This window comes from Folsomia candida, unplaced genomic scaffold, assembly GCF_002217175.1.
Source record: "Folsomia candida strain VU population unplaced genomic scaffold, ASM221717v1 Fcan01_Sc028, whole genome shotgun sequence".
In the NCBI taxonomy this organism is placed as follows: domain Eukaryota; kingdom Metazoa; phylum Arthropoda; class Collembola; order Entomobryomorpha; family Isotomidae; genus Folsomia; species Folsomia candida.
This window is the reverse complement of record NW_019091220.1, coordinates 931102-954528: the sequence shown is the minus strand read 5'-3', so window position 1 is coordinate 954528 and position 23427 is coordinate 931102. Positions and strand designations below refer to the sequence as shown.

Here is a 23427-nt window from a genome sequence, read left to right as displayed (position 1 = left end):
CTCCGAGGACATGAGAGTATCTTATTTTCATAAAATATTGCTTTAGTCTCTCATTTTAGTGGACTTTTATGAGAATATTATGTCACAAAATCACAGTCCTTTCTATCTTTGTACATAAAGTGAGAAAAATCTGCGAAAATCTATCCCTTTGTTTTTATGTGTTTTCACATAAGTTTACAACTGGCTTAAGAAGAGGCTTTTATAGTTTGGTGCTTTAAAGCTTTGCATTATGGGGGAAAAGGTTTCAGCTGCTGGCCCAGTAATTTTGTAGGACGCCACGTATGAAAATATGTATGTATGCACGCAATGTCCATAACTGTGTGGGTTAATATGTCCCCGGCTAATGGTAAGAAAAACCTCTGCATGAACTGAGGAATGACATTACAGCATGGTTTTGATCGTGTCGAGTGGCTAATTAGTTAAAGTAGTTGGATTTACGAGGCGTGAACTGTGTGAAATTCGAACCGTGTTGAGTAAGTTGGAGCAGTATCAATTATTACAGACCGTGGTGGGGTTATGCCAGAAGAAGACGAGTTGTAAATTTCAAACTTCACCCAGAACTTTCGGTGGTGACCCGTGTCCCGGGGCTCGCAAGTATATGGAAACCGTGTACAAGTGTCGACCAAGTAAGTTCATACATACATTCTAGTTTTACTGTCCATTCCGCATCTTTTATTACATACGCTCATCCAGTCCAGCACCAACCACTGTCAGATATTTCTCGAGTAATGTGCTTCTCAGAGGTGATACGACATTTGATAAATAACGAGTCTGATGCCGAAATCTAGTCACATTCGCCATAGTCTTTTCGCGAAAACGAGCAAACTGACCAAAGCTATCAACTTCTCGGACCCCGTAAAGTTTGTACCCGTTCGCCAAAAAGTTTTACTATTTCGACGGAGATGGGGTGAAATCAGGAACTTTGAATTGGCTCGAGAAATCCGACTTCAACGTAATAGACGAGAGTGAGACGTATGTATCTCGCAGTCACTGGTGGTCACTTACATAAGTGCAAGTCTCACTTACGAATGAGTACGTCACGCCCAGAAGAAGAGGGATCTTAGTTGCCAAGAGAGTTTTAATGTCACGAGGATATTATGCAACTCGCAGCAATAGTAGAAGCAGTAAAGAAAGTTGGCTTAGGACTGAGTAGTATTAGTGAGAGTGAAATAGCCAAGGTTTATAAATAATTGGCCTCAACTTTCTGACTGACACTTTTGAAACTAGGGTAAAATCTAAAGTTTCCTTCACACGAGACAATTAACACAATTTGCGATATGTTTTAGGGTCTAATTTATGCAGGAAATTGAGATTAATTTGACCTAAAATTATATTGCTAAAATAAAAAGTGCCATTTATGGCGCATTTCTATAATCGCTAATTTTATATTCAGAACCTGACCCAACATAATTATTTATGAGCGTACTGCCATTGTGAGTTCTGCTTAAGAACTGATTAAGATTTATTCAGGATTAAAGTTTCTCTCCGATTTTTTTTTGAATGGAGGGAAATTACCTGAAGGGTAAAGAAAACTTGGACGAGTTGTCGTCTGGGTAAGATTTATCCCACGGATGGAAATGAATGGATGTGAGTGTCATCAATATCAGATATCCATTCTCCACCAGTAGCAGCAACCAACTACAAAACTCAGCTAGACGTATGTACTGATGCATACTTTGGACTAAAAAAAAGTCTTCAGTTTTTTAGGGACGAGGACGACGAGCCTTCTCGAGCAACCCTTTTCCATCCTTCTTCTTCTTCCTGGCTGGGTGAGTTTCAGCACCCGAGGGAAAGCTCCGCACAGCAGAAATCAAGAGTTTAGAGAGAGAGAGAAGTGTGCTCATTTCTTCTCACATCCGGAACTTATTGGGGGCGTTCATCCAACTAAATAAGTAGAAAATCTAACAAGAAATTTCTCGCGGCTGCCTTTGTAATAATTTTAATTGATTTCAACAAACCATACAGTAAATAAATGCAATCCCGTCATATGCATAGGATAGTAGATAATTAATACACTTCAATGTTATTCTTAATTCGCCATATGTTTCTCCCTTCCTCTGTTAAATATCTTCGGATGATGTCATCTTCCATCAGATGGATTGGCAAGTCAATTAATTGTCTAAAGGAAAGTCCAGCAGCTGGTACACTACGAAGATGTTGACGATTCGAACGTTTGAAAATCCAGGTACCATCTTTTGCCAACTGATGGGCCTTTTTCGACAGTTCTTTGTTATTGCCAGGGTCGAGTCCAGCTGTCCTCGTGATGATGAATCTGGCCCCCTTCGGGTGTAATTTGTTCCACCTTCTGGCATATGCCTAAAAATAAAAATAAAGTAATCACAAGGTAAGTTAACTATGGACCAGCAGATAGAATTACATTATAAATCTAAACTCACCATCAAGAAAGCCTCGCCTTGCTCACGATCAAAGTGACTCTTCATTCGGAGGACCTTGACTTGGAAAATTTTGGACTTCTTCGACCTCGCAATTTTATGGATTTTTTGACGTTTGCCAGATAGGTTATATTGGCGCATCCTCAATACACCAGCAATTTCACCGTGCTGACCGATATAGATTTGTTGAGGAATTGTAGGGTCCAGGAAGGTGTCGATGTTGTGGACCATAGGATGGACATATTGGACAACTGATGCAATATAGATAGTGTGGATTTTTTTGCTTGTTCGACGACGTTGTGCGTCCCATTTTCTGGATTGTTTCCTTTGACGTGGCTGGCGATTGAAAGATTTAGCTCGATCGGATGTGTGGTTCTTCCATTCGTTTGGGATAAAGGATAACAAGTATCTATTTCCTCGGCCACTGCTATGGGGGATGCAATATCCTTTTCCATAACGGGCAAAACTTATCCGTCTAGAAGGTATGTTCTGATCAAATTTAGTCCCTGATTTTGCCAGCAGTTGGAACAACATTGGTCGATCTTCAACCATCGAGCGAAGAAAGTCCATAAGAGCTTCTCTGGCGACTTGTTGCTCCTGATTGTCGGTGTAGTATCTGATGTGACCTCGTGACACAATGATATTAGGATGAGTCCTTCCTACAATATTAAGATAAAATCATTATTAGTTGTATAAACAACAAATTATTACTGGACCAGCTTATAATGGACATGAACTCACTCTTCCATGATCTACGTCTTGTTGGTCTTGCAAACATAAATTCTTCATCATCGTAATCAATGTCCATTTCTTCCTCTGAGGATCCAGACGGCCATCCAATATCAGAAGGACAATCATCATCTGACGATGACGTATCATTATCTTCCTCTGAGGATCCTACGATTTCGACATCCTCAAAACGCCCTCCTCGTCGTCGTCCAGCAGCAGCTGAGGGTCCCTCTCCCTCTCGCCGTCGCCTGAAACAAGCCACAATAAAATAAAGTGTAAATATTACTGAACCATCTGCTGGTGTATAATTGGAATCATTAATAATTACCGAACAACTGGTACAGGTTGGATTGGTCCGACGATATTACGCTGATGGCAATAAAGTCAAACTATCAATTAATTACCGTGTAGTCGTAGAATGTGGTAAAGATCTTGCAACTTCCCTTTGGTTTTCCTGCCCTCCGGCGATAATACGGCGTCTTTTTCTTGGGAGTGGTGGATTTTCATCACCGGCAGATCTTCCCACTGAGGGTCCATAGCTAATGAAATTATAAAAACACCAATTTATTTAGCGTTATAACTAAAAATATGTCATCAAAAATTATGAAATAGTACAAATTTACCTGCTTGAGAGAAAGTTGTTGTCATCGTCATTACTGAATTCAAGTCTCTCCATTCCTCCCCGTCGACCAGCAGCAGCAGATGGTCCTTGTCTACAATGATACAAAATAAAATAAAGTGTTTATAAATATTCGAGTGGACCATCTGCTGGTAAACGATTGATTTAATTAATTACAAAACAATAATTACCGCGACAAAGGTGCAAGTGGCGTTCTTGTGAGGTGACGTGTCGATACTCCCTCCAAAGGTCCAACATCTTCATCACGAAAGACAAGTCTCTCTGGCCCACCATCACGTCTTCCTGCCGCTGCAGACGGAGGCACTCGTCTTCTAAAATAATCCACAGTAATAAGTACAAATGTAAGTGGACCATCTTATGGAATTTTAAATGGAAAATAAATTACTTACGGGGTTACTGTCGCTGGCGCAGGTGGTGGAATCCCAGCGACATTCTGCCATCGTTCATCCTCCCACGACTCCCTCCTTGATTTCCTCTTCTTGGGACGACCAGCGGGGAGAGAATCCCCCTCTGAGGGTCCAGCACTACATAAATGTTCAAATTATGTAAACTAGAATTATGATGAGTTAGTAAATTTAAAAAAACCACATTACCTTTGGACAAGGTTGTGCTCATCTGCTTCTTGCCCTCGTCCTCCTTGCCAAAGTGCAGCAACCGGACCATCCCAAACACTAAAATAATAATAAAATTTGTTAATGATTAAATAAAACATGTCCCATCTGATGGCATTAATAAATTAAATATAGGTACTCACTCAATTACTGGGGAGCCCGGTGGAATACCAATTAAGGGTTCATATAGGTTGACGTCTGGCACGTCAAATGTATATTCACGACGACGTGGAGGCCCAGAATTACCTTCTGCCGGTCCAGCACTAAATAAATAGTAAAAAAAGTAAACATTTCTTCTTATTTTTTATAAACTAAAGACAAGAGTGAATGAAACTTACGCGGATGGTGGTGGACCCAATGAGGGCATGTTGATCCAGCCGGCCGAATCACGATAAGGTCGCATATTCTGACCTTGCATCCCTCAATTTATTTATGATAACTCGCAGAACAATTAAAAACAATTTTTAAAACTTTTCTGAATATTTTTACGGGAGCGAGAGAGCGAGAGGTGTTTACTGAGCAAAAATTTCAAATGAATGATTGACGACATGAAATTATGTGTATGATTGTCAGATTTTTCCTCAGAGGATGAAATCATGATGAGACTTGTTGAAACCTGTCTTTGTCGGAGCAATCGTAATTAAAGCCTCCGAGGCGCCATCTCCAATCAAGCTTGTCAACCAGTGCAACCACCACCTCCAAAACAACTTTTTACTAACCGGGATTTCTTTTTGTTGACATTGTAATCTCAATCTTTGTGAACATTGTTCCCTGATCATGTTGGATTTACGGATTAGAAAGCAACCACTTTTTCATACCGGGTGTGATCTTACTTACACCTACGCATGAATCGGACCCTTGTGTAATGATGTGACTTTTTTCCTACTGTTTTTACACATTGGTGACAATCTCTGCTTTTGACTGTCTATTGCTTCCTTACTTTCTTGTTTGCGTCGTATTTTCATTCAGGCAAATAAAAACTTGAGCGTTCTGTCGGTATACATAGTTCCTCTGCTATGATTCAGTGGCACCTTGGTATTTTTGGTCGGGTTCGAGATTTTTGTTGACTCACTTTCCTCCTCGTCTTCTGCAACTTACTACCTGCATTATCAACCACACGACGAACCAATACCGGAGCCTTGGATTGAGTCGCTCAGTCAGAGAGTTTGGTGCAAGTACTACACACTGGAGTTTAGTGGCACTCAATCATTCCACGGTGGATGCCGTTTCTCTGACTCTGATGTTGATGGGTGGCTTTCTGTTCAGAAATTCTTTGCATGATTCTCACATCATTTGGTCGCGACTTGAGATTTGGAAAAGACGGAGGAACGTGGCGTGTATGTGAAAGTTGACACCACCACTCACAACGAGGACGAGGACTACTTTATAGAGTACTTTTCCCTCCATGTAAATCAGCCCGTTAGGAGAAGACGAGTCAAATACAAGCTTGTTTGCTGCCTGCGCTGGTCCCGGCTGCCAATTCAATTCCGCACACGAACGATTGAATCAGTGAAGGAGAAAGAGAGCTAAATTTATGGAACAAATCACAGTTTCCATCTCCATCTTCGCAAAATGAACTTATTAACAAAACCAAAGTAACTTTCTCCCGTGGAAGTGAACCTTTACCTTCATTTCTCTCTCGCCTTCCCTAATTATGGAGAACAATGAGTCCATATCGAGTCGGGAATGAGGGTGGAAATGCTATACCAAAACCGACACCTTCCTCCAAAAAGTAGGTCGAGTTGACCAGTCGATTTGGCATTCGTTTCAATTGTCACGCGAAGTGATGAGATCGTCGCCTTGATTGAAAGTAGTCGAGGAATGAGCATAAAGTTCAGGTCGAGAGATAGATGATGTTTGTGTGTCTTCTATCGCTTTGAACTCGATAGATTGAGAAAAGATATGTTTGAACTGCGGCCTGTCGGTGTGACACGCGTTCAAAGCGAGGAAGATGCGAGAGAGAGCGACATGCCAAATTTTCACCCAATCTTACAGGACTTTCTTCGTATTCATTATTACCTTTCTCCGTCGAGTGAGGAGTGGAGATGGTGGTGGCGGTTGATTGGTAGATGACAATTGTAAAGAAACCCTTGTTGGAGGACGGGGAAGCCAATTTCAATTGCATGCAATCTTCTATTACCATTGAATTGAATTGGACAACGTACCAGGAATTACTTTGAGGAGTCCACAGCCGTCAACGGTTCGTACTGTTCGCTTGCTTAACTTTGAGATTGGCAGTGCGACTCGTTACTGGTCTTTTCGTGAGTGACGAGGAACTGCCAAAAGGGGGAAGTAGAAGAAATTGCTCAGTGGTCCTTGAATCATTAAGCCCAACTCGAGCGAAATGAAGGAAGAAGAAGAAGGACGACAATGAATGAATTTGCTGTTGGGGACAGTACATACGTAGAAGAAATACTAATGGAAATTCACAATTTTATACGACGACTTGACCGTGACATGGAACGTGAGTGCAGGCAAACATTTCAAAACCCACGTCACTACTATCACCCACTTCTATCGAACTATGTATATGTACGGTTGCGTCCACTATAACTGTCTGATTTGGCCTCGTTTTGTCATCCCGATGGGGTCAGCTCTAGTGAATTTGGAGGACTCTGACTCTCAAGTACTCGTCAAGTGTGTGTGGTCAAGTCTGGAGAATCCTGAAAATGAACTGAATGTGCAGTACCTGCCTTGCCACGTATATTTATAGGGCGACATTGGATATGTAACAGCACCAACCAAGGTGTCGCCTCTAACTGGAAAGGTCAGCCAAATAAACAAGGCCCCAAAAAAGGGAAATCTTAGTGAGGCTTGGTGCGACTACAACTAATAAATAAAATTAGATTGCAGAATTTTTGCATCACCGCTCTCAGTACCATTCTTTATTGGAAACATTAAGTAATCATTGCAATAAATGACTCCCCTCAAACATGCTTGTAATTTCATGAGAATATGAATTAATAGGATATCCAGATTATAGGATAATCCAGAAAATATTAACATTAAATATTTGCAACTTTTGTAGCATATTTGCAACTTAAAGATTCGTAGTTCACAATTGTTACCCATTAAATTTATTCCTAGGTAATTTACCAAACTTCTCATTCACTGGTAAAAACGTCTTCTTAAAAGCCAAATTAATTCAATAAATGTAAAAATGCATGTGTATGCGAAACAAAATTTATATTGGATCCAGTAAGAACGGTACAGAGAGCGGTGATGCAAAAATTCTGCAATCTAATTTTATTTATTAGTTGTAGTCGCACCAAGCCTCACTAAGATTTCCCTTTTTTGGGGCCTTGTTTATTTAATACTTGTAATTGAGTTCTTTATATATTTAATAATAAGCACCACACATTCCTTAAATCTAGAGTTGATTAGAAGATTTATTGTCAACAACATTAATTCTTTGCGTCGCTGCAAAAATTCGAAGGTTTTCTAAATTTAATAATATCCAGAGTTCTTAACAGATTTTGATCATCCGGATCAGTTTGAATGTCATTTGTAAATTTCATAAGAATAGTCGGTGCAAAATGTCATCAAAATCGGTTGAGAAATGACTGAGATATTGAATTATTTCTGTTAGTTTTTGGGGTGGGGTCAATGCACACGTAATTTTTGTTGCCAGGTATAAAGGTCACTAAAAATTTCAAATTTGAATAACTTTCTGAGTTCCTAACGGATTTGGATAATTTTGGACTTAAAATAACCGGAATGACTTTGTCTTCAATGTTTTCAATAAGGGAACATGTTTGGATGACCCATTAATGAGCTATGAAAAGAAATGTTCAGTAAGGGGCAAATTTTCGCGTATTTTTGCCAATAACTCTCTTAAAAAACAAAAATTCCAAAAGACGACTCGCACGTCGTTTTGAAATTATCTAAGAATGATCGGTGCAAAATTTCATCCAAATCGGTTGAGAAATGACTGAGATATCGTCGGTGGTCACTTTTTTGAGGAGGGTCAACTGCATGCTTAGTAATTTTTTTGTTGCTATGTATTTGCCTCACTAAGAAAAAGAAATTGAATGAACTGCTCTTCAACCCATTCAAACATTTTTAACTCTGGCAAGAAAGTAAGTAGGTTATCGTGTATAATAAAATTTTCATCGTTCTACGCCTACGCGCTGAAAATTCAACAAAGTCACAAAACAACATAAAACTTTGGTGTAAACTGTGAATGGGTGTCGTTTGCTCAACAAAATGCAATAAGGAAGAACAAGAGTGACCGTGTCGGTGAGCGAAATCATATCGATTCATACGGCGGGCGGGATGAATGGGCAAGTTTTTTTACAAGGTAGAAAGTATTGATACTGAAGTAAAAGGTAAACAAAGTTGTGGAGAGAAAGTACAAAAGTGGGAAGTACGTAGATACATATAACTGTCAGTCAGCAAGAAAAACGAAACAAGTTTCACTTTTATTGGCGACAAAAGTATACACACGCTCGAGTAATTTTGATCTTGACGACAATAATAAGACGCATTTTTTACTTTGTTATGGTCATCTCAGAAATTGGGATGGTAAGGATTTTTATAGTTTGTTACTTGCGCAGTCGGAATGACAGTTTTTTTCTCAATTCTGCTCTAAAAAACATGACAAATTTTAAAACAAATTCATTCTAAATCAATTTGGTTCAAAATTCATTACACATCGTGGAATAAATTTTAGTCGACATATTTCAAATTTAATCAATTTTCAATCTTACACTGACTTTTACGATGTTACATAATTCAAACCAGGTTACATAATCCTGGTTTAAAGTTTATTTTATAAAAGCGACGTTGGTGGTGGTGCTGGTTGGACTTGGAATGAGATGTTGATATGAGATAGCAAAATTCTTGCAGGGGACAGATGAACTAAATTAACTACTTTTTCGCTTTTCTTGTGACAGCCGAATTTAAAAGTGTCATTGGATGCGAAACTGAAGTGGTGCAATTGAGATGCAACAGAAGCAGCCGTCTCGCCATTTATTCGGCAAACTATGGTCGCACGGAGTACGAGTCTGTGCAGTGCCCGCAGTCCAAAGGCGTCCCAGAAGAGTGTAAATACTAATACAATTCTTACATTATTATTAATCTAGATGATTGAAAGGAGCAAATTGTCATGTGAAAATTCCCTCCATAAAACAATCCTTAGCAGGTGGCATACGTCCCTGAAACCCATTTTTCCTTTCTCCTTCTAAAGAGCTGATTCAGAAATTAATTCCAAATCAAACATCAACTCATTCGCTTCCCCTTTTCTGTCATCGTCCTTCCGCCTTCCGATCACGACACGCCGTTTTTGTGTAACAAAAGGAAAAATGATTCAGTATTCTGGCGTCAAATCAGTCAGAAATATGTATTTTTTTCTTCCCCTTTGTTTCCAATGTGCAACGTTACATACTCGGGTTTTCTCCTCCATTTTGGTTTACTATCTGCGAATGAAGGGTGAAAGTCAATTCATGTGGGAAGTTTTTATTAAATCTCGCCCTGTCCCTGTCACCTGTCAAATGAGGGAAAAGAGGTATAACAATGGCAAGGGGGAAAGCAAGTTGGGGCTAATTTGGGAGATGAGGAAGAGGAACTCGTTCGAGATTTTGAACCAAAATTTTGTCGTATTGGGATCTTTACACAAAATTAGATTCAGGAAGTTTATAGACTACGTAAAATATTTAAGTGCGTAGTTAGACTTTGATTTTAAAGTTATTCTGTAAATTCCTAACTAACACGTTTCAACTTGAAACTTTCAACTGCTTCGAGTACAATGTTTTTTCCCAGTTTTTGTTGAACTTGCCAGTGAACTTCAAAAATGTGGAATTTTTCCTCTAAAAAAACAAACATTCTTTCACTTTAATCGCTCAAGTTCAAAAGTTCAAAAATAAGTTTACGTAAGACAATAATGTTACGTAACAAGCAATGATGATGATAAAGAGCTACAGATTGAACAACTTATTCACCTCGCTGTGCAACAAAATGGGGAAAATCCTTTGCCAAGCTCTTGTGCTTATGTGCACTTGTTTCTGTCAGTGGTGATTCAAGGCTGGGAAAGAATTTACAACATGTTGTGGGTTGACGTAATGGCGACATTTACTGTATTCCGGGGGAGATTTGTGGTAAACGAGTATGTAATGTAAAATGTAATGACTTTTCAGTTAAGTTTACTATACCATTATGGCGAACCAGGACGACGGCGATGAGTCGAAACACCACGTTCCAGTCACCTCCCCTTTACTTTATTGTGTTGCATTTTGTGGTGTGTGTGTAGGGGTGCGTAAAAGAGTGGTTAGGTCTTCCACCTTATTTATTTGGGCTAATTCGAGTTCTCTTTATGTATCATTATGTCCTTGGCGAATCAACCCATCATCCTTCATGACCGGGACACAGCTTGCTTGTCAAGTTTCGCTACGGAGACCGTAATGCAAATGTGCCACGGGAAGGTAAGGGATGTTTTTGAAATTTTGCTAAATATTTGGTTTCACGTGTGGTGACTACAATTTGTGAATACAGCGACGCTGTGCCTTGTCCGTGGACCCTGCAACTTTTGGAACGCCGTGCAAACCCGAGTCATCCATGTATGTAGTAAATACTGAAATATCATATCGACGCGACATTTTTAGAACATCCTCTAACTTTGTCGTATTATGTAACTTGCAGGTATCTGAAAGTCATATTTACATGCGGTAAGCGAAAAGAAGTAAAATACTACGTCCTCCTCCTCCCCCCACTGATTAAAGGCAGAAGTTGTAATGATACTGCTTTCCTCTGAGGAGTGAAATTACCCACATAAAAATTAACAAGAGTCCACATGTTTTCTACGCAGCATCCGTATTACTTTTACATAACAGAGTCCCACCAGGGGAAGAAATGTCCTAAACTTCCCTTACATATCTTGTTTATCCATATAGCTAACTAACTTATGCATACTGTACACCGTTTTTGTTCGTGGGTGCACATATGTATGTGCTCATTTACTCTTTAAATAGCTTAATGGATGTCTTTCAATTAGGGAAAGTGGACCTGCGGAAGCGTTATTTAGTTGAAGCTTAACCATGCATGGAGAACATGAGACAATTATGCGACACCATTCTCTTTACATATTCTTCTGCAGTGTCACTTTCCCATCCCTTTTTAACGCTCAATGATTTTTAAATTTGTGTGTGTACGATCCTCCTTCCTCTACCCATCCAATTTCGGTAACGTGTCTCATTATTATTTCGTGTAGTTCCAAGGAAAGTGCTACTAGAAAAGTACCAAGGCGAGCCGGAGCCTGACGAGATGTTTGATGAAGAGACTGAAGGTAACAACACGACACAATTATGACAAGATATACGTACATGCATTTAGTCATAGCCATCTTCATCGTGTAATGGGGGCGGACGTATTTTTGTGCACAGATGAAACTGGAGAGCCGGTCGGACGGGTGGTGGAACTTCAGCTAGCGGATCATTCGAAAGGATGGGTCAATCCCAAGTCCACCTCGAAGCCAAATACCCTCTCGAAAAGCCACTCTTCCGGTAGGAGAGAAAAAGAAGCGATCCGTATTGATATTGTATATTGAATTACACACGGCCATTTACTCCCAGCTTTATGACGGCAACATGGCATTTTATTCCAATCCGCTCCATTCTTTTGTCTTTGTCCTCTCTCTCTGTGTGTGCTTAACTTTGTTTACTTGCTTCATTTTTCATCATCCGCCAAGTGGAGCGAAGACTGTACGAAAAGAATAAGATGGCGGAATTTGACGACAGACGAGTGACCGCTTCCAGTACTAAAGTCTGCGAACGTTCGTTCCGCTTTGCCTGGACAGGGTCAAGTCTTCTTGCAATAACGTTTAATCGAACTAATAATAATACCTATAACTACATATCACAAGCCCTCGAGTCAGTCAAAAGTAATGCCTACATACCTTTTCCGTGAGACAAAACTGCTACGTGTACGATTATTTCATGTTTTACGAGCAATAAAATCCGTCAAAGAATGCTCCACTCTGTAAAAAAATTGTTGCTTTATGATATTACCCGCTTTCTTCTTTCCTCCTTCGTAAATACATTTCTTCTCCTCGAGTGAGCATTGCATCATTATTATTTTTGTGTGGTGCAAGGGCTGCAGTTAGAGACACATTTTGATCCTTTTTTGTGCTTGGCATCTTTACAGAGTGTAATTGGACTCATCTCTATAAAGTAATTAAGTGGTAATCTGCCACATTCGTCATTAACAACACTTGACTTGTCTTTTAATCATACTTCTTTCGTTTGATGGAGCTATTTTGTGGAGTAGTTAATGAAACGTGACTTCTTTCTTTGGAGACAAAGTTTTTTCGACTTTGTCGCATAACGGTTTTCATTATGTTTGATTTTGTACTTATGCAGGAAAGTTTTTCTTATTTATCTATTTACGTTTGTTTACGCGTCTTTCTGTTCATTTTGCATCCGCGTAGGCGAATCGATAATGGAAATACAAACTTCCAATTTCGGACTGAAATCTTCTGCTGTTCAAGTACAAAGAGAGGAAAGAGGGGAAGACCATCGGGCTACGTCTTCAAATGCAAATTCCAATAATTCCCAGGACGTGCACATTATTTACCTAATTTCTCAAGGGATACAGGCTTACGAGTTTATTTCTAGTAAGTTATTTACTTTTATTTTGTTTGCACATTTTTCCCTCGTTTTTTTAGTTGAAGTTTTTAGTTGAAACAGTAGGGACAGTTTCCATTCACAATTTTGAAAGTTTTACTCGTAAATATTTGACGAAATTCTAAATATAAATACGCTTACATCATATTTATTTTGATTATTTATGTAAATGCAAATATATATGCAATCTGGTAAGTTGTAGTGATTTGTTTGACCCAAAATAGCTCCGTATTCCAATTTAGACCTAAATCCAGGAAAATGTTTCCCACAGACATGTATCCTGTCGGAGTGAGAGTAAAGTGAAAACATGGAAATGCAATATTATTTTGTCAGCTTTTCATTCTGCTGTGTAGAACCTTGAAGCAAAATATCATTTATCCCGTAATTTGTTCAGAGTTGGATGACGCACAATTTATTATTGAAGCAGCAATTTCCACTCTGGTGAAAGTGGAGAGAGTGAAAGTACCTGCAAATTTCTTGAGATTCGAAACTTATTCGCAGTTTGAATTTATAATCACGTCGCCATTATTGTCATTACCCCGCAGGGAACACGGACAAATTATGGCTCTACATAACAATCAGCATTGCTTCCTGCCTCGGCGTAATACTTTCCGTGCTCCTTGTGAAAATCTGGATTCAACGCGCGTCCTCTCGCCGGTCATCGTCCGGATGCACTAATAATATTACGAACAGCAGCAGCAAGCACCCCTCCTCCTCGTCGGCAGGACCGATAACTGCAACCGGGAGGTTAAGTGATATTGATGAGTTAAGTGTTGTGATGGACGAGATTACAGAACTTCCCTCCATTCTGAGAAAGTCGTCCGGGCCGTCGGACGATTTGGGGACGAGGGGACTTGCCGTGTCTACAGTGACATCGACCAACAGCTCAATGTTGAACTCGGGGGGGATTGTTGGGGGTGGGCCAAATTCCATTATGATGAGTTCCACTTCTTCTTCCACTTCGCAAAACCAGATTCCGGCCACGATGACACTCGGAAGAGGACTCAACAGGCAGAGGGAAGCGACCAACATACGCTTTTACTATGATTAATTGGTATACGACGAACGAACTATGTACATGTGGAAGTGTTACATAATAACGAGTGCACGACAACCAGTATGCAAACAAACTGGGCAAATACATAATACCAAACCACACCGTGGCAGTGGTTCTATTGGTTCGAGGAGACTTTCCCTTCAGCAGACCAACCATTCCGGAATCAATTTCAACAACGGCGAGGACTCCGAAATGAAAATCAATTCTACGAAATGCACACATTTATTTACTTTCCCAGTTTCCCATCTGTATAGGATAGCGTTTGTATACTTGACCTGAAACTGAGTCGAGATCCAACCACCAAAACTATAATAAGCATTCTATCTATTCATGGCTCCTACTCTATCCACACGGCAAACATGCTTTCTCCCACCACCACCACTGTCACCACAATGACATGCAAACGAAATGGAAAGCAAAAGAAATTTGGATTGGGAATTTGAATTGGCTCCAATTTAACGAATGAACGAGTATCCACAATTTTTGCCAATGTCAATCATACCAGTAGACACGGGGAAGGACTGAATTGTCATCTGCGTGCAAATACTCTCCCAACTTTTACAAGTTGCAAATTGGCATGTCACAACAAAGTTGTCCTCGTCAGTTTCTTCTTCTAGGTAACAAGGAGGACGAGAGAGTCAAACAGCAGCACCCAGCAGATTGTTGTTGGTGTTGCTGCTGCGGTGTGTATGTGTGTGACAGACAGCGTTATGTCATTCCATGGTTTGTTGAGGTGACTGGAACAATTTTAGGAAACGAGGAGTATGAATGAATGAAAAAAAGTAAATGTTGCAGTGAGTGCGGTTTTGGTCTTCTCCATCCATCCATGGAGTATTATTAAGTGAGTGAAAGTGCGTGATTTATGACGGAATGATCGATCAAAACGGAATTTCTCTCGGGACGGTGGTAGTGAAAGTCAACACATTGTAACGGATTTGGTCCGTCTGCTTCACCTCGGCTCAATGGATACTATCTCAATCTTATTCCGTGGTCCCATACTTTCCCTCAAGTCAAATCACCTCACATGTCGGTTTTGGTCGATCGGCCCAGTCCAGTCAGTCATCTGAGAGATGATGATGATATCTATAGAGCTGAGAAAGTCAATTTCTAAATTAAACTAGAATTGACTTTGATACACAATATACGAATGTTATTTATGTAGGACAAAATCAACCCGGTGTGGCTCTGATTCGTAATAAAGTTATCAATCAATAAATGTGCTACTTTTACTTATCAAATATAAATATATATATACCTCAAGGATAGGTTGTAAAATAGGATATAGAAAAGGAAATACATTTTGTATGCCAAGTATCATAATAATATTTCACCTTGTTGTATGTATGTATTTATGAGTCCCGCACTAATTGAGTGAAATCTAATTAAATATGTATCCACGACCATACTAATTTATGCCAAACTAATTGTTGTAAGATTACTTTGTATACATCATGACCTCAACAATTTATAGTCAATAATTAATAATATAATAATTAAGGTTGGTACAATTAAGCGAATACTTGCTCCATTTATTTGAAACGGAATGAATAAATAAGTAATAAATCTTGTTAACGTTACTTTGTCTCACCACGCTTTATGCTTATCATGAAAATGCTAAATATTAATATATTCTAGAGTTACAAATGGCAAACAGCATCTCGAAAAAGTGGGCCGATTAACTTACGTAACTTTCGAACATACTTATCGAGCGTGTTGTCGATCGAGATATAAAATAGCGGCATTAAGATAGGCCTGATAAGCATTATAATGCACATTGATACCGCCAACGTCACCGTTCTTATGTATCTGTAGCCTCCCACATTTTTAGTGTCGAGAAGGACATAAAGTCCTTTTAAGCTCCAATATTACATAATCGTAACTAGAGACGTGGTTCGATGTGGGCGATGCACTAATCGGATTTGAAATCATTTCAACCGCCGGAATATAACGATCTGCGTATGTTTTTGCGAATGATGACCGCTGATGCCAGACAGAGTTAAGCTCTATGATCATTGAAACGTACGTACTCCTCCGGAAGGTCAAATCCTACTATCGAAATTTGCAGTTTTTCCTCCTACTTATAAAAGTTTCTTACTTAAATAAACTCAATTAGCTGGAAAATCCTTCACTTGGACATCGATTTTCTTCACAATTGGGCCGAATTATTTCTCTTCGAAGCTACACATGTATATAAGCTGGGCGAATTTAGGTCACAAGTAAGACAGCTCTTCGACCGAAAACCAATTACAATTTGATGAGGAAGCAAATCGCAGAAAATGTAAGCCCAACCAAACCGCAAGAAGAAGAGAACACACGTCACACGTTGGAAGGGATAAGTGACAGGCAGGAATTACGGTAATTTATTTGAGAAATAAGACGCAATACGTGAGAAAGAATATGTACAATAAATTTGTACTTATAATGTATCGGGCATAAAATAATTTGCTTTGTGGGGAACAAAGAGTTCAATCTTGTTACATCAATCAAATATTTATTATTAATTAATTTGCAAAACGGAATGCAAGTTTGGCATTGTTTTTGCAACTGCCAACAAATGGGGTGGACATGGCGTATTTTTACTTACTAACTATCTACTCCAACATACATTGTACTCTAATACACATACGAAGCCAAAGTCATGAATGAATCTGAAGATACCTTCTAATTTGCTGACTTTTTCTATCTGAGCTCACTGCAAATTCCAAATAAACGAAATGAACGAATCCTCTTCTGCTATTCTACTCGGTCGGAGAAAATCCTATTATCTGCAACCAAACCACTCAGAAGTTGAGCACTCAAAAAAGCACTGATAGAGTTCCTCTTTCTCTCTCGTACTTGGTCTATGGAGCGTCTGCTGATCCTCTCTTCTTTATTTATATAGAAACTTTCTTTCCAGTCTTTGCGGCCTAATTTATTTCTCCTACACCACCAAGTAAACCGCAGAAAACTACACTGGGGGTGGGTTGCACATTGCGTTCTACATAAGTCACCTCAAATATTACGGGTACAAACACCCGTAAATTAGCTGAAACTGTGAAATGTCAAGTAATGAAATGTTTTATTGTGTTGTTTTGAAATTGTAAATAATTACACAATAACATTTCACGTAATTTGTAAGTTTTTATGGTTAAAAGCTAAACTATTTAGCTAGAATGGATGATTGACTTACGAAACATGTTTATGTGAAAACACCATCATCATCATCAAGAAGAAAAGTGATCGCGCAGTGGGAGAAATTTTATTTCAATAAAGCCAAAAACCGTGTACATATTCCTACTCGGTTAATGTGTCAGTAGCGGATTACCTTACATAATAAGTGGGGAAAGTTAAATAAATACGAGGGTGATAAGATACGACGAGAGAAAAGTTGAATGTCACCCGATGTCGACCCCCAATTTGCTTAATAGGGTGAAAAATCCCAAGACCGGCGTAATCCAATATGTAAGCAGCTACAGAAAGCCTTCCAACCACCCAACCACTCTTCTTATCTTCATCCCTCTTACGCAGTTTATGGAGTTGGCGATAAGTAATAAAAATGGGGAAAGTTATAAGTTACGAGGACACTGGGATCTCGCTTTTACTTTTTCCAAAGGCAAGGGAGATGTTACATACATAGTATGTGATATGATTTAAGTAAGCAAGCAAACCAGGTCGTAATACATACATACGTGGATGCATCTACTTTCTCTCCGTCTTTATAGCTTAGCTTGTTAACCAGGAAGCCAAGCGGATTTAGTATTCATTTCTCCCTCATAGGATTGGATAATAACCAACCACACCGCAAAAGTAACCAACTCCACACTTCCTCCGGCAAAGAATAACTGGGACGACATAACTTGACTTGAGACGTCACACACAGCGAAAGAAAAGAAGTCTTTAGTTTTTTACTATGTACTTTCTTCTCATAAATTTTCACCGTGTGAACAAAAAGGCGACATCATTTCAAGCATAAAACAGGAAGACATAAGCTGTTATGATGAGACCGACCGAAAAGGAAAATGGCTCTAACTCAGGGAAGAAAGAAAGAAAGAAAAGAAAAACTTGCGTATTTATGTACACCACGAATTCGAGTGGGGAGAAGAAATCTTATCAAAATATAGATTTAGCATTTACCCAATTTCAGTTGTAACAATCCTTTACAGACATTTTATTCAGACGTAGTTAAATCTCGAGATTTTCGTGCTACATTAAATTATGCAGTTTGCATGGTACTTATGCCTGGATAAAAATACGCAGGGTGTAATAAGGAGTTCTGAAATAAGTAAGTGTCTGCAATGATAAGGTGCAAGCCAACAAGTTTTGTAAGCCCACTTCATTCAATATTACTTTCATAAGTATTTGGAGCCGGCTAATCTTGGACTTGTACAACTGGCGACTGGGGACCTATGTACGTACGTTAAGACCTGCTGCAGATGCTGAGCAAGAAGGCAGGGAATTGATTTATGGGAACTACGTTTGGTAAATAGTCTTAATCCACTCTTTTTGACGAGTCTCCGACTTTCTCCCACGTTCACTTTTATTACGTAACCAACCATAACCTCAGAGTGTGGTCAACAACTTGGTCATTCACTTAGTTATGTAGTAAGCCAAGTAATATTTAAGATAGGGCTAAGAAATTATGAAACGCCATGCCAAGGCAATTAATTTCTGATGGTGTTATCTTATCAGGGGCAGATTGTCCACCCACTTTAATGCAATAAAATGAAATATACTTACCCTGAATTTTTTTGTGACTGATTTTCACATATTAGATATTTTGGTGAAAGTGAAGTGCGAATAATGCGATCAATGTATTTATATGCGACGGACCATACAATCTCCAAATCTAGCAAGCAAGTCGTCCCTTGTGGTGCGCTCATCCTCAGTTTTTGGTGTTCAACATCCAGTTTCTTGGTCTTCTTCACTCTTGAGAAGATGCAAACTTTTAGGTAGGCACTTTTGTCCTCTTCTAACAAACCGTAATGGTGGCAAGAAGAGACGACCCCCGTCCCGGAAGAGTGAACTCTTTCACCAAAAAGTTGTGCAAATATTGAATTATGTTCGCCAAGAGAGAGATCTTTGACACGGTTTTACAGCACTTGAATCAGGTCATATGAGCAGAAGGAGGGTTAAAATCAAATATTGAAATACGCTCGGTGTTGTTAATCCTGACAATCTTTAACACAATTTTAAGCCATGTTCTTATCCGAAATATATTTACTTTTCAAATTAAAGCAGTTGGTAGGTACGTCTACACAGGATTCGTGAATGAATGAAATCAGGGTAGATTTCCGAATTGTGGACACAATTCACTTATTCTTACATCTAATTCAATATTTATATTTTATTAACTTTCCCCATTTTACATAAGCCTGGATCTCCTTCCTTCCTTGCCAAGAGATTACGTAACAAAAATGTTTATGACAGGATTCCTACCAACAACTTATTAAATTAGTCGGACTGCCAAATAAGGTACGAAGGGAGGCAATAAGTCACGGGATATCATCATCATCATACATTTCAGAAATCCTAACCCAACAGACAAGAAGAGACACCACCACCGAAACATTGTCAACTTTCTTGTGTAAAGAGCAAAAAATAGAAATGTGAGTACCAACCACTCCAATCTACTCACTCACTCACTTGGTATACGCAATGAATCCCATCTTTATGGATGTGGCACACAACGATTATTTATAACTAACCTAATGTTTACAGTGGCCTTTTGTCTCGAGAGTTACACATACTTTGTGTAATATAATAATGCGCTCATATAATAAATAAGAAATAAGACTGCTGCTGTTGGAAAGGTCTGAGGAGCGATATCGAGTAGCAGGAAGAACAATACAGCTTGCGGAGGAAAGGGCAAAGGGAAAGTGAACAGCTAAAGAGCAAAGAGAAGGAACGAATCCTTGTATATTTTTCTGGCCCATAAAGATTTCAAACTGATGACAAAAAAGAACGCAAGATTTATGACATTGTGTTTTATCTCTCTTCTGTTCTTCCTGCTCCTCTTAGTTAAGAGAAGAGACGTGCTACAGGGTTGGGTCGTGGAGTTGATGATGCCGCTCTTCTAAAAATGGTATGAAAAATGTATGAAAGTTTGTTGTATTGCTTTGGTACTATTCATGGCGAGAGTGTGAAAATGGTGGAAAGAAATATGTAAGGGTGTGGGATTGGAAAAGTTATACAACGAATGTGGAATCAAACGATTTATTGTACCTAATAAGATATTCCCAATGTGGCTAATTGGGGTTTTGTGGATGTGGTTGGGGTTGATCAAAATAGTAAATATTTTTATTGCCAGGAATAAAATTTAAGGTTTTATTTTATTGAAGAATTAAATGATTTAGAAATTCAAATGAATATATGAATTTAATGCCATTAAATGTCAAGAACTTCATCCCTGCGTCCCAGAAGGGAAACAACTGCAGAAAATTTCATTTCCAACTGGACAAGCATAACCTTTATCACCTGTCGCTATTAAATTGCACGCTAATAAACACGTAGCTGATCCGGGGGTGCAGGTACTTGGAGCCTGCCGGAAAACAATAATTATGCATAACTCTAAAAATGATAGCAAGAAGTGAAAGAATTACGTTTTTTGCTTGTCCACTACGACAATTGCAAAGTTAGCGTTTCAGGGCTCCTCCAGAAGTTAATTGTGAGGCGCAAGTTGTCGGTCCTGAAGTCCCAGTTCGCACTCCGCAAGCCGAAACACAGGACTCAGATCCCGTTGAATTCAAGTTGCAGTTGTCATACTCCCACGTCTAAAGATTTCAATGCATAAAACTTTAGAAAAATGAGACATTAAATTAATATGTTGTAGTTTCGTTTACAAGGTCGTCTGGAACTGAGGCAATCAATGTTGGAGGAACGCATGAACAATATGTCTTTCCCTGGAATGGACATGCAAATGGAAGTGATGCGGAATTGATGAAATTGCATGTTTGTATACACGGGATAATTCCAAGGCCCATACTTTGGTCGAGTAATTTGCAAGTTAATGGCAGCATGGTTAAATCGTTGCATGGTGGCTACTTTATATATTGGCAAAATATGTAGATATTTCTAGTGTAATCTGAATTTTTGCATGTCATAATTGCAGTTAGCTTAAGTATACTCTGTGACCCATCACGCCATTTACTTGTAATAAGTCTCATTTTTGTCTAATAAGAACCAAATTGTTTGATTTCATAACCGTTATCTGAGTCAGAGTTCAATAGATTGTGATATCATGTTGTTTCGCGTACTGTATGCATTTAGTTCTTGCACGGGTTACGTCTTATCTCAAGTACGATGAAATATTATGTCTGCAAAGACATGCATGAATGAAATAAAATAACTAAAGACAGCCCGAATTAATGTTATCAAGTGCATATTTAACTGAACATCATGTTGTTTTTTAATACATTAACGAATATTAGTAATGAACATTGATCAATACAAACCTAACATAACTGTTTTGTAGTTGACCATAAAGATAAATAGTTTGCATTGCATATTTATAATAAAAATTTCGTTCACCTCTAAACTTAACAAAGTTCAAATAAATGTATCGTGTCAATAAGAAATGCAGATTATATGACTTATGTACATAAGTACTACCATCAATCAAGTGTTGTTGAGTCCAAAAGTATGATACAACTTAATTAAGATACAATTTAATGTATATTTCATAGCTGGATCAGTTATGGTGAAGTTTTATGTATCAGAATTTAATGAAATCAAATGAATGGCAAAAGTTTGGAACATCTTGTTTTCCAATGAATATACATTTTATTTGATTTATTCTGATTCGAATTGCATATGTGAAACTAAATAATAGTATTAATCATGAGTTGCATATGTATTACCAACACCTTCCAAATCCTCGTTTACTGTCACAACATTTTTTGAAGCTACCGTTTTTCCCTTTCTTAATTCCCTCACAATTTCCATTGTTTTGGTTAAACTCGGCCCTGCAGCAGGTCGCAGTGTCATCCCACACGTTACAAACGCATGCCAAACAGTTTGACGCCCCATTGTTGCATTCACGTGCGGCAGTAGTTGCATCGAACAACGCGACCAAAGCGACCACGCTGAAGATGATCGTAAGCGCAATTTTTTTGGAAACCATTCTAACTGAAACTTTGAAAATTATTAGCTGAGAAATTCTACTTAAAAATAGTTTAACTCACTTTCTTTCTTATTTTTTGCATGAACTCCAAAGAACAAGATTACACGACTTGGTAAATATTAACCCAAAGAATCTGCTTTTATACAGACGAGTTGAATGAATAATGCAAATACTATATTTAGGAGAATAAACAACAAGTAAGAAGATGTTGCTGGAAATAAATTATATTCGGACAGATTGAGAAACGGGATTCCGTTCATGATGTTTAATAAGTTTTGAATAAAAAACGGGAGTAGATTTTGCATATTTTATGCATTCAAACATTGAGTACATTGGCTTGGTTAGTACGAAAGTAAACAAGGCATATATCTATTAAGATCATCTGGAGTAACTGGAATGAGGAACATCAGTTTACGATTATCATACAAGCGTTGAAGCAAAAGTTCAGAATAAGAGTAATTTTAATGCTGGATTGTTAAATGTAAGCGTCGTTCACATTTTATCTTCATATTTATAAATATGTTAAACCCAAAATCATAGATTTAGCCATTGTCTCAGAGCAAGCTCTTAAAAACTATAATAGATAACACAACTCAAGTAAAACCTAATAAAAATAAAGTTGCATACATACCTGTAACAATATTTAGAATTATTGATACAACGAAACATAACCTCTGGCAAACGTTCTATTTTTTGCTCACCCAACAAACCGACGCTCACAAAAGAAACCCACTCACCAGGGACGACAAAATCCGAGCAAAGAATTATGTAGTGCGTAGAATGTGTCCTTCACCGAAACGGATCCATTGAATCATTGTTGTGTGACCGTTTACTGTCACTTTTGAAATCGGATATTCCACAAAGACAGTCATAAATATAAACCACAATAAAGGAGAAGAAGAAGAGGAAAAAAATAAAGTAATAAATTTGTACTAAATCATTTCTCAATTCGATATATTCGACGGGTATAAAATTGTCATCCTCTTTTTTTTGTCCGATTTAACAGTAGACTACACAGGTCTCTTCTTCTCTCTTTTGAAAAGTATCCTGCCCGCATATGAATTCACAGTTCAGGGAAACATTTCGAAAGAGAGATGTGTAATCGAATATGCAATTTGACGGAATCAAGCGACCATTTCAGTCACCGAAGGAAAGAGATAAAGAAAATGTTCTTCTTTTTCATGTCACAAGCGCAGAATTAACTGGATATTTGTAACCTTTTATGTCATTGTTGTGTCAAAATTTGAATATTATTGTTTCCTTACGAAATATAGGACGTATGTA

At 38.5% G+C, this 23427-nt stretch overlaps 2 protein-coding genes and 2 long non-coding RNA genes across 7 annotated transcripts in view; 2 read left to right on the top strand and 2 right to left on the bottom strand.

Moving 5' to 3' along the window:
- Nucleotides 1–15622, top strand: part of LOC110859976 (protein eva-1) — a 63716-nt gene extending 48094 nt beyond the window's left edge. For 2 of the 4 annotated variants that reach the window (XM_035859771.1, XM_035859769.1), the window contains exons 3-11: nt 488–626; nt 9269–9418; nt 10740–10792; nt 10863–10927; nt 11010–11035; nt 11578–11652; nt 11750–11869; nt 12793–12978; nt 13534–15622. In XM_035859771.1, the coding sequence (XP_035715664.1) occupies nt 488–626; nt 9269–9418; nt 10740–10792; nt 10863–10927; nt 11010–11035; nt 11578–11652; nt 11750–11869; nt 12793–12978; nt 13534–14039 (1320 nt within the window). In that variant the 3' untranslated portion in view covers nt 14040–15622. The remainder of the gene's footprint in view (nt 1–487; nt 627–9268; nt 9419–10739; nt 10793–10862; nt 10928–11009; nt 11036–11577; nt 11653–11749; nt 11870–12792; nt 12979–13533) is intronic. The other 2 variants (XM_035859770.1, XM_022109017.2) reach the window with 2 other exon arrangements.
- Nucleotides 2045–5348, bottom strand: LOC110859781. The gene is made up of 10 exons (XM_022108769.2): nt 4712–5348; nt 4517–4636; nt 4356–4433; nt 4152–4286; nt 3933–4073; nt 3746–3835; nt 3451–3661; nt 3135–3370; nt 2397–3052; nt 2045–2316 (listed from the first exon to the last, which is right to left on the bottom strand). Exons 1-7 carry the CDS (start codon nt 4789–4791, stop codon nt 3523–3525), a joined length of 783 nt encoding a protein of 260 aa, XP_021964461.2. The 5' UTR covers nt 4792–5348; the 3' UTR covers nt 2045–2316; nt 2397–3052; nt 3135–3370; nt 3451–3522.
- LOC118438917 lies at nt 3969–4520 on the top strand. Its single transcript, XR_004837134.1, has 2 exons — nt 3969–4103; nt 4174–4520. It is a non-coding gene; the product is annotated as an uncharacterized LOC118438917 (long non-coding RNA).
- Nucleotides 15623–21780: 6158 nt separating the features above from the next.
- On the bottom strand, nt 21781–22280 carry LOC110859973. Its single transcript, XR_002548903.2, has 2 exons — nt 22205–22280; nt 21781–22154 (listed from the first exon to the last, which is right to left on the bottom strand). It is a non-coding gene; the product is annotated as an uncharacterized LOC110859973 (long non-coding RNA).
- Between the last annotated feature and the right edge of the window lie 1147 nt (nt 22281–23427).